This window comes from Colossoma macropomum, unplaced genomic scaffold (genome assembly GCF_904425465.1).
Source record: "Colossoma macropomum unplaced genomic scaffold, Colossoma_macropomum, whole genome shotgun sequence".
NCBI classification, from domain to species: Eukaryota; Metazoa; Chordata; class Actinopteri; order Characiformes; family Serrasalmidae; genus Colossoma; species Colossoma macropomum.
The window spans coordinates 19,303,158-19,314,887 of NW_023494789.1; the positions used below are offsets into that span (position 1 = coordinate 19,303,158).

The 11,730-nt window shown below is 38.2% G+C and overlaps 1 protein-coding gene across 4 annotated transcripts; it reads right to left on the reverse strand.

Annotated features, from left to right (window-relative positions):
• On the reverse strand, nucleotides 1-9,491 carry LOC118808061 (kynurenine--oxoglutarate transaminase 3-like). 4 transcript variants are annotated; one of them, XM_036570432.1, is made up of 14 exons: nucleotides 9,387-9,491; nucleotides 7,272-7,360; nucleotides 7,132-7,196; nucleotides 6,898-7,042; nucleotides 4,918-5,067; nucleotides 4,722-4,808; nucleotides 4,512-4,637; nucleotides 4,293-4,413; nucleotides 3,069-3,145; nucleotides 2,908-2,970; nucleotides 982-1,168; nucleotides 771-844; nucleotides 559-645; nucleotides 1-263 (listed from the first exon to the last, which is right to left on the reverse strand). In XM_036570432.1, the coding sequence occupies exons 1-14, from the start codon at nucleotides 9,472-9,474 to the stop codon at nucleotides 207-209; spliced, it is 1,416 nt and encodes a 471-aa protein (XP_036426325.1). In that variant the 5' UTR covers nucleotides 9,475-9,491; the 3' UTR covers nucleotides 1-206. The 4 variants fall into 4 exon arrangements, with proteins under 4 accessions (XP_036426325.1, XP_036426324.1, XP_036426326.1 ...); XM_036570431.1 differs by having other exon boundaries at nucleotides 2,881-2,970; XM_036570433.1 differs by lacking the exon at nucleotides 9,387-9,491 and adding an exon at nucleotides 8,631-8,792 and having other exon boundaries at nucleotides 2,881-2,970.
• Nucleotides 9,492-11,730: the final 2,239 nt, after the last annotated feature.

Genomic DNA, 11,730 nt, shown 5'->3' on the forward strand with positions numbered 1-11,730 from the left:
AAGATTTCAAAGACATAACCTCTGCTGTTTTTATTTTACAATTTTAAAACTCTGATTACACTGCTTAGTGTTAAAATTTCATGATAAATTCACCAACAGAAATTCAATCATAACATTAACTTCCATTATAATTTAAGATTTTTCTTTCTTCCCCCAGTAAAGTGATGAAGGGAGTCCAGTGCAGCACTATACTGCTTCATCCAAAATCAAGCTTTGTTCCAGTTCTTCAATATAGCCTCTGCTGCATCAAGTGTGCTGTCTTGCTGCCGTGAAGAAAAAAATACATTCATAAATTTGATTAATCTGCTTTGGTTTGAGCTAAAACTCCAAACTTGTGAAGAGTATAATAAATCAAACTCACAATTCTTATTGGTTTTGTATTAACTTTAACCTGAGCATTTCTTCTGGCCAGAATATCAGTGTAAAAAAAAATGTGTTCTTAATTGAATCGCCAGGTTCAATAACGACTAAACAAGACATTGATTCAACCCAACCAATAACATTACTGCTTCTTTTCCACTCATTCACTAGTATGTCTCATAATCTATCACTCCCTACCTTGATGAAACAGAGTCGTATGTATTTCTCAAAGTGTTTTATGGATTCCTCCCCACAGAATGCCGTCATAGGAATGGCAGCCAATTTCTAGAAGAGACAGATTTGCTACTTCAGAAGAAATTGGAATCAGCACAGTCTGCTTTATTTGCCTACATGGAGAGAAGATGGAAATCAGTCATAGTTCCACTGAAAACAAGATCGGCCCATTATACCTTCTCCTTTATCATCCATTTGACAAACTTGTAGTCATATGGCTCATCATCTTCCACATGTGAAAGATCCTGATCTATGGATAGAGAAGGCGATACAAGAAACCCCACAAAGGTACTTACTGTATAATGCTAAGTACCATATAATTACATAATATTCTATAATATTGCTTTTGGAAAACTATAATAAAAAGAATGTGAAGAAGCGTCTCACTGAGAGCCGTGACATCAGCAATCATGAAGTAGCCCCCTTCAGGGACCACTGGATTCATTCCAGCCTGCTTCAGTACGGTCGCCATGCGGTCTCTCTTGCCCTCTAACTCTTCCGCTAGTGAAGAGAAGTAACAGTCCGGCTGCCCCATCACCTCATAGTCACGCAGAAGCCCCCGCGCAACCGCCTCCTACCGAATTACCACAGAATTATAAAAAAAACATTACATTTAATACATGCACACAATGGATTACTGCAGTGGTTCCAGCCTTTTTTTTAACATGCCCTCACCAACTTTACCTCACCTCTTACCATTTTGACATGCATCACACCTGCCTTGCACAAGTAGCCAATCACAGCACATGATGTTCAGCTAGGTTAGCCTCGGTGAGCTAATACACTAGCCATGCCAGCTTTATAATGCAAAACATTTTTTGAGAAGTCTAAATATAAAATAAGCAAACTTTGTTAATAACTACTTTGTCTGACTACAAGCTGTGCTTTAAAACCATTGTGTGTTGCCTTTCTTTTTGTTGTTGCCAGCTGTGTAGCCTTTAGCTTGCTAACACAAGCTAGCAGGGTAATAATTGTATCAGCAGTCATGAAGTCATAACAGGTGGAGTAGTTTGCTACATACATCATTCTGACCATAGCAAACTAAATGTTACAGTTTTGACAGATTAAGTATTTAATTAGTATGCATTATGACATATAAACAAATGACAGATGCTTAGATCTGACTGGTATTCCAAAGCAATATCTGATGGAAGAACAGAATGTTCAGGTGATGCTGGGCTTCAATGCCAAAATGTCTATTTATTTTATTTATTTTACTGCACCTGTAACTACATATATAAATAAGTGTCACATTTCCCTGTAAGGCAAAGCTGAGCAATTCTAGTCCCAAATTCTGTGTTTCATAAATGTTTATGTATTGGCATTAGCAGATATGTACATAAAAAATGTTGGATACCAGCACTGGCCCACAATTTCCATACTGATGCATCTCTAGTATTTTCAAGTATTTTATTGCCATTGCTTATAAACAGCTTTGTCGGCCACTTTTAACTGGGTTGAAACAGGAATTTCCTCAGATCTCAACGGTTTCTAGGCAAGTTCTGCTGACAACACAGACACCTGATCCCATGCTCCTCCGAGGGCTTATTTAAAAAACTTCATTAATGGCATCAGAAATTCCCCCAGTTGGAAAGGGCAAGGCCAAGTTAACAAGGGCATGTTAAAATGAGTACTGGAACAAGCGACTAGAGCACCACTGCCCTGCACGTTTTAGTGTTTTCCTGCTCTACCACACCTACTTCAATTCAAAAAGGGCTTAATTAGGTGATTAGTTGGCATAAGCCTATTACATAAGTCACATCAACATAACTGCCATATTGTAACTATACAGTAAAGCAGCTGAGCGGGCTTGATGCTTGCTCAATGGTCTGACTGATCTATGCTGTTGTCACTGGCATTGCAACAAAAAAAAAACTGGGCGGAAGGCAGGAAACACCCTGGACATGTCTCCAGTCCATCGCAGGGCAGACAGACAGACATATACATTCACACACACACACTCACACCTAGGGGCAATTTAGCATGTCCAGCTGGCCTGATTGCATGTCTTTGGACTGTGGGAGGAAACTGGAGTACCTAGAGGAAACCCACGCAGACATGGGGAGAACATGCAAACTCCTCACAGAAAGGACCCTGGTCACCCGGGCCGGGAATCAAACCCAGGCCCTTCTTGCTGTGAGGCGACAGCACTACCCACTGCAGAGCTTAGATATAAATATGGCCTTTATTAGAGTAGGAAAAAACATCAAAATTTGCAGGGCTGGGCTTGGTACCACAGTGATTACTGTGAGTAAGTGTACGCATATGAACATGAGCAATACGTGCTTGTAGTGGTGTTGGGCAGGTATACACCGTGTTCTGCATAACAGTCTGCAGGTGTTTCACCAAGTGTTCGGGCCCTATTGACCAGCCCAGCTGAGAAGAGAGAAAAAATAATAATTATAAGAATATGTTCTGCCTTATTAACCTTCCAAAAGGAATAAGCAACAGGCCAGTTCATTTTAAGTTGTTACCTTCCAGCCAGTCACACTGAAGGTTTTTCCTGCACTGCCAACAGTGATGGTTCGCTCCCACATGCCAGGAAGAGTCGCTATACAAAGAACAGGAGAAAATTACTACAATTTGCAGATCCTTCACATACAAATCATTGCTCTATAGGGTGTTATTTAGGAGTTGCTGAAGAATGTGCAATTTATAAATGATAGAAATATAACTATAGCACAAATCTTACATTTTAACTTCGAAGAACACAGCCACACACAGTGGAGTGGCCTCTCAAAACACAGCTTATCCAAAAACAAATGCCTTAGTACTTATGAGTTTAACCTAATAGGTCTATTAGAGCAAGAAAAACACTAAACCGTGCAGAGCTGGTGATCACTGGGCTACAAGTTTTTTTTTAAATGGCCCATATCATACATTTTTCTTGTATTTTATATTTTTCCCCACATATATCCACATATAAAAACCCAATTCCAAGATAGTTGGGACAGGGTGTGAAATGCTAATAAAAACAGAAAGCAGTAATTACTTCAAACAATACAATACTACATATATATATATATATATATATATATATATATATATATATATATATATATATATATATAAATTACTATAACAATACTACTTCAATACTCCTTTATTTTAAAAAAAAGTGAGTGAAATTGGGTTGTCCATCATATGGACCCTTTATGTTATTAATCCCTTCAGCTATAAGGATCCAGACAACCATTCATTTCCTCACTTTCAACTTCATCACTTACATTTTAGTTACATAGTAGTTATTATGGAATAATAATAATAATGGAATTATAATAATAATAATAATAATGTCAATAGTGGAAACGGGAATTCCCCCAGTATTCCCAGCTCTGTGGCCAGACATATAGAGTTTCAGACCTTTCCTTTCCTTTTTCCTTTCCTATTTGCTTTTCTTGATTACGCTTTGATTTTTGCTCTACCCATATGCTAGCGAGCTCTGCAAACATACTTAGCGAGTCCATCAGCCAAATTCAAGGAAAGCAGGAAGGAAAACAAGATTCATTTAATCATTCAGAACCACCCTAGACCAACCAATCCCTCTACAAAGGTGGACCACTGCATTGTGAAATCACATTTCCAAGGCATATTTGCACAATGTTTATTGTTAGTTATTCCTTTCATTCATTGTTAGCATCATTTTTTGACTGCATTACTCCTTTAAATACACTATTACACAAGATGTACTGCCATACCTATCTTCACATGCTCATGGCCTTTATATGTAAGCCATTCGTAAACCTCGTCACTGAAGCACAGCGTGTCATGCTTAATGCAAAGGTCCGCAATAGCTTGCAGTTCACTCCTGGTGAAGACCTGTTTAACCAAGCAAAATAAAACAGTTAGCAATAACAGCAAAACGTTCCTAACTTGAGAAACATCTAGAATGGACTTCTGAAGGAGTTTGGCCTTACTTTCCCTAAGGGGTTGTTAGGAGTGTTGATAATGATGGCCTTTGTCTTAGAATTGAATTTACTTGCAAGTTCATCCTGGTCCAGAACCCAGTCTGCGCTACTGATGTCTGTGTTCTTATTGGACTTCTACAAAACATGATGGAAAACGGTGGATCTTCAACGCATCATTAAGTATTTTTTTTAAAGAAATAATAAAAGATAGAAACTTACAAGTCGAAGTGGTATAAAAACCGCCTTGGCCCCTGCCATCCTAACCATAGGAACATAGCAGTCGAAAAATGGTTCAATTATTATAACCTAAATTAAGAGGGGGACAAAAGAAAACCAGTCAATGTGCTACACAATCAATCCACTAGAGGGAGCAATGCATCTTTCTCAAATCTGGAAAATGCTGTTACTAATTTACCTCATCTCCCTCTTCTACCAGCCCCTGAATGGAGCAGAATAATGAGCCATAGCCTCCCACTGTCACCAGGATCTCTTTGAAGGGGTCAATTTGACGGCCGCAAACTTTCCCATACACTTGAGACAGGGCTTTCACCAGTGTTGGGTGTCCCTGTCGAAAACATCAACCTTCAGCCTATTCAGAAAGTTTGTACAGGCATAGAACAGAAGGGCTTTTCAATATAGCTTCTTCCTCCACGTCATAATCCAAAAGTGAATTTCTGGCTGTTTAAGACTAAGTTGCAAGAAATCACACTTTCTTGGTTTGTGTATACGATGTACAATTACAGAAACTACATCATTCCAAATCCTTCCCAGATTTAAAAAGAACACCACTATGACTTGTGATTCTGTTGTGCAAAAGATTAGTGTCCCTTGCTGGAGGGTTAAGAGACTATAATGAGTCTTGTATAAAAGAATGAATACAGCCATTTAAAGAAATGAGAGAAATTCCAGAAACTCTTTAAACGATAGTGATCTTGAGACGCCTGGGATTAAGAATAAACTGTGCTTAACTGAGACAATGTTTTACCCAGTTAGACAGTGATTTTAAGGCTAATGGGCAAAAAACTTGTGTAGCTCCTTAACCCTTTCATGTCCTTGTATGAAATTTTACATTTCATTTTGCCTTAGCACAAATGTGAAGATCAAATGTGGCTAAAAAAGAAACAACTGCTTTGGAGAGAATTTCTGATGGCGGCCTGTTTTTTTTTCCTTGCGAATGCTGAATATACATTGTTGCAGCCACAACCCTGGCAACTTTTCATCATTACAATGGAGTGAACAGATTACTAAAACAACGTAGATGCATCAGGAAAGGGAACGATAAGAAGCTAAAAACTACAGTTAGCAAAGTAACTACCTGTTTTTCTAAATACCTCACATCAGTTTCTTTGGCTGAAAATATGTGTTAGCTTATAGCAGCATTGGTTGACACCACATGATTCCTAATGGCTGTATGATGTATTTGCATTAGGAGCCACACGACTTCAGATTTTTAAAAGTCAACAGTTATGTGATGAAATTCGAGTCGATGTCCACTAATCACTGATGACGTCATGAAATAAACCAGAGGAGAAGGGAATGCTTTGCAACAAGCCACTTTAAAAATCAGCGACAAAGCCAAACTCCACAGAGCACAACGTGCACTTTTTAACGAGCCCTGGATCACTGCTAGCCTTCAGGGAACCGGAGATACGGACCCTGGAATCTCGCAAATTTGTATCAAACTTAGCCCTATTCAGAGGGGATTAGTTTTCCATAGGGAGGTGGATACAGGATGTCTGTACTGTGAATGAGCGATTTGCACGGGATAAGAAATATCGGCACTCTCGAGATGAGAGTGGCAACTCGATTTACACACCGCGTTCACTCCGAAAAAGAGTAGAAAGATGTTAAAACATTTCATTTAGCCATTAATTTGTTTGCCCTAACCATTTACCTTTCCATTTTCGGCGAATGCACTTCGTCATTTGCCATTAGTTCCACCTTAAATGGTGCCTGAGGCACCAGAATGTAACTGCTGAACCATTTAAGGTGGAACGGGAAAATTCGAACAAGAAACTGGTGAATGAGAAACTGACTTCAGCTTCGTGACTTTTTAATGTTTGACAGTTTCCTGTTGCAGATTAAAGTATCAGGAAACCAGCTGAGTGATTCTAAATGCAAATACTTTAGTATTTAGAAGTAGTGAGTATGAAAGCAAACCAGCGATCATGAGCCCCTCCCCCACACGTACCCAGAATCGATCTTGAGTGCGGACTCAAATGTGAAAACGCCCAAAGAGGAACCGACTTCAAACTTTATAGGATTATAGGGCCTTATGCCCCCTCTCCAACGACACATGACCTTTTATTGTAGTCTTCAGGAAACCAGTAAGGTATAACAATTCCAGCCAGCAATAACAAACTGAATAAGTTTATAAGCATAAGGACTGTCTTACAAAGCCACGCGTGTACTGGTTCAGCTGGTCCACCATTACAGCCTGAGCGAGACCCTCTTTCACATAAGATGGAGGAGGAATGTCTGGGTAACCCTGACCAAGGTTAACAACAGTTGGATCTGCTGCCATTGCAGTGAAGGTGACCCTATTACAGCACAGAAAGGAAAAGCATGAAACCATCTGTTATTGTCGTAGCAAGTGGCAGCCAAGTGTCCAAATTTACTGCACTCTTACCAAACATTCTTGTCTAGCCCTTCAATCCTTTTAGTATTCTTGTGTTTGGCTGATGCCATATTGAACTAGAAGAAAACATGAAATCGTCAGATTAGAACACAGGAACAATTACTGTGGTGGACTAATCAGAGAATACTTACTCGTGTGGAGAAGAACTTTCTTGTTGGATTAGTTTCTAATAAGCAACAAACAGATCTGCAGCTACGGACCACATGCGCAATATTCATATCTGTGAAAGAAATGATATAAAATCGTTTTATTTTTTTACCAAATAACTCATCCAAACACTTTTAATATGCTTCCCATATAGGCCAGTCCATTTAAATAGCTTTTATAATAACACTAACAAACTAATAACTAATATAAACATACATATATACATACCTACATGTACATAAATATTTCTTTTTCTTTATATCTACAGCTAGGAGTGGGCAGTATGACAATTTTATATCATGAAAAGCTACATCACAATACACTTTTCTGAGCATTGGATATCGTGGATATCATCAGTACTTATAGGAATCATTCAGAAAAAATGATGAGCCTAGGAAAGTTTGCTGTCCAAATTTTACTTCTTTAGTTTAGCTCTGGAGCTACGAGGCTGATGTTGCTAACAAACACTCGAAGTCAACAGTTGCCCAAGTCTTTTCTCCAAAATTGTCTCAACCCACTCCAACTGCACCCAGCTCTTCACTAAGGTCGTGCAGACTTGAGAATGTGGTTCAGAACAAAGTATGGCTTATTAGGAACTACAAAAACAAACAAAACTTTACAGTGTAGCTGTAAAAAAAAAAAATCAAAATTACTAACTAAAGATCATGGTATATATTGTATATTGTGAAAACGTCATTAAGTATTGTGATACTGTATTCTGTCATATTGCCCACCCCAACCTCCATCTGCAAAAACTCACCTAGAATGTAACGCTCCATCATAACACCGAGACATTTTAATGCCTAGTGATAAAAGTGTATTTCTGTATGCCACTTTTGGTCATTCAACAATTTACTGATTTTATATACATTTTAACATGTTTTAAAACATTTATCTATTACATTAAGCCGATATCACTTTTGCGGCATAAAACATTTCCTCTCAAGGGCTAATAATGCCTGCATGAGATTCCACTGTTCACAATGACAGGAAACAATAAGACAGCGATCAGATCCAATGAGGTTTAGTCAGGTTTCAAATCAGATTTAAACAGGCTGCAGGTTGTTAGTACTGACACTCAGACAACTCAGACCTCTGTCCATTCGAGTCTGAAAGCAGCTCCAGTCCTCTGCCTTAAGCCTCATCAGCAGACAGAACGACACGGTGGTCAATTTAAAGACTTAAACCTGTATTCGACTATGAGCGTATTAGGTTAGGTGTGTAAACACTTCTGTCCTCACTCAGATGCCCACACTGTGACTGTCTGAGTCAAAGCACATGTTTACACGTTTACAGCTTCTATTTCAAGGTGCTCGAGATACAGTTAAAGACTTCATCGTTACCTTTTCCAGCAGTTTGCAGGTCAGGTTTTAGATCCTAAACCATAACAAAGTCCTAAACTGTAACTGTTACACTCGTAAACAGTTTCTAACAAATTCCTAAACTCGCCTCCTTCTCGAAACAACAATATTTTACATTTCCGAGGAGCAGATTCTGCATGACGTAGTTGTCACCGCCTCTGAACTGACCAATCGCGTAAATGCAACAAAAAGAGGCGTTCGCTCAGCGCAGAATCTGCGCAGGCTTGAACAGAAATATTTTCGTGGGAAATAACGGAGATCACCGAGTCTCCAGGATGCGCAAATTACGCGGTTCTGCAGCGCCGTACAACGCAACGTCAACCGGTTTAAGTACAAATAAAATAATTAATTAAAATAATATTAATAATTATAATAACAATTTATTCACACTGATTTACACAAACACTAATTTTTAAACCTGTCAGCAGGCAAAGAACTCTGCTTCACCGCTTTTCCTCTGTCTTACTCTAATGTTAGGGACTTTATCATTAGAAATCCTTAATGCATACAGTGTTGTGTATGTTTGTTTACAGCTTTTTCCTTGTTTTTCTAAAGAAATACTCTATTTTTAAGCCAGAAAAACTATTTTAAAAAAAAAGGCAGGCCGGCTTGCTGGTCGTGTTAAACTACATAAAGAAGGACTAACTCAGCCCAGAAGAAAAAAGTGTTTCTTACCTCTACAAATTACAAATTGTGGCAGATTATGGCGGTTCAGAGCAGTAACTTGCTAATACTCACGGTGTTGGCTGAAGGAGCTGCTGTTCGGGGTTAATTCTGAACTTTGTTTTTGTTCAAGACAGAAAGGAACTCCTGACCCCAAATTCATTCAATGAAACATTAACTATTCACATAGGTCTCCTGAACGATTCATGGTCTCAGTTAAATGCATCTCTGTTTCACATCTATCTATCTATCTATCTATCTATACTAAACACAGATGCAATTTGAACATCTTTAATAGTATGACATGAGTTTAAGATATTGGGGAAAAAAGAGGACTTTCTGTGCAACATCATCACAGAGATGTGATGGAAAAAGTCATTTCCACAATGTAAAAAAACCTTCTATATACATTTCATATAAATTAAATCATATAGGGGCCACATGTATTAACAAAGAAAAATAAGCCAAATCCATGTATAAACTTGAGTTTTTACAATTCCTTATGACAATGAATTATTTTCCACCAGGTTAGTTATTCATATGAGCCTAACGCTGATACACACTCTTCAGCACCGAGCAGCAATTATAACTATCAAGATTTAAGGTAACTGGAGCCAAAATGTTTCTGTACTCCATGTACGTCATAAGCCCTCGAATATAAACAAGAAATGTAAATGTTATAGTGTTTTTATCCAGAAAATAAACAACGACAATAACAATAATAAAAATAATAATTAGAACGGTCAATTTTAGTGAGATGGAAATTTGAATACTTTTTTAACGAACGCCACAGCAAATGTATGTGCCTTGTATGTCAAAAGACAGTAATGAATTTAATATGAATAGACATCAAACAAAGCATGGACGTAACAATAAATATTTAGGGGAGGGCAAAGAAACTAAAGCAACTGCAGCTACTTGAATCTCACAGCACCAACTTCTTATCAGAGCAAATTCAGTAGTTTGGTAAATATTAACCATTTAAGGCTGAACGAAAGCTTGGCTATTTATGCTGTTTAATCTCCTCTTCTCATTTAATAAAGTGATTTACGAATGCTATTGCTGCATTTATTTGACATATAAAGAACATGAGCTAACACAACTGTATAGATTTATACTTAGTTTGTCTCACAATTTATATTTTTGAAGAAGTAAACACTTGACCAGGAAAATACTTAATACATCAGGCATGTTTTTTTGTTACTCTTAAACAATGTAATTATTTGTTACAAGTGCTTACCAATCCGAGTATCTCTGAGCAATCCAACAGTGAAAGAAGCCTTGTGCATCTTTTATACAGTGATAGGAAACACAGTAACACATGGAACGCTCTGATTCTGTGCACTGATATTTTGAAACCATATATTATGAATCATTGGTGAATAATGTTTTGCCCTCCGGTATTTAGACACGGTACAATCTGGCCCTCTTTGAATAAAGTTTGGACACCCGTGCTCTAAACTGTATCATAGCACCATTTCGTGGAAAATAATAAGACACTGCATGAGAAAGTCCAACAACATGTATGCCTCCTATTAACACCCTTGCTTTTGTAGCAAATTTAGCAAAACGCCAGTGTACGATATTATAATTTTTACATATTTCATTCCTAAAAATCTTGTAATACCAAAATTACAACATGTAAATACACAACGTATACACATTTGTTTGCTTCCAGTGGTCCTGAGTGGTCAACACTTTTTAGCGTTATTCACAGTGGCCAGCCTTTCAACGATTCCCAGCCCAAACATACCTGATTTAGCTAATCAGCTGCTTATCAAGCCCGTTCATGAGTGTGATCTCCACTACAATGACGTACAATTAATGTATAAACATGTAAAAACATCTTACTTTTCATGATCTGTGGCTTGTTAAAACAGCTTGAAAGGGAAAAAAGGCTTCAGCTAAATCAATGTTTCCAATGAAATCACTGGATTCAAGTCTCTACATTGCATGTTTTAGTGTTTTCCTGCCCCAGCATATTCACTTTAATGCTAATTACCCAATATAATCTCACAAAAGGGTTTATTAAGTTACTTAAAGTGTGACAGTGGAGGGAAACAGGGAAATGTGCAGTACAGGTCCAGAGCAGGACTGAGAAACATTGCTTTACAGGGCAGGATTCAGGCCCTGTCCTGGGTGAGCCTTGCTCTGCACAGTTTTGTGTTTTCCAACACCTGTTTCATTCATAACAGGCTGGATAAACTAGCTGAGGAATTGAATTAGTTATTTTGGTGCAGGCAATTGCTGGGCAGGACACCCCTCAGACTGTGTATAATTATACATACAGACACAACTACAGGTAGGCCTAAACCTGGCTCAGACAGACGTCTCATTCACAGCAGACCACTTTCAAGTAGGCCTGCAGATCACAGTTCTGTGAACACGAAGGTTATCACCTGTAATGAAATATAATGCA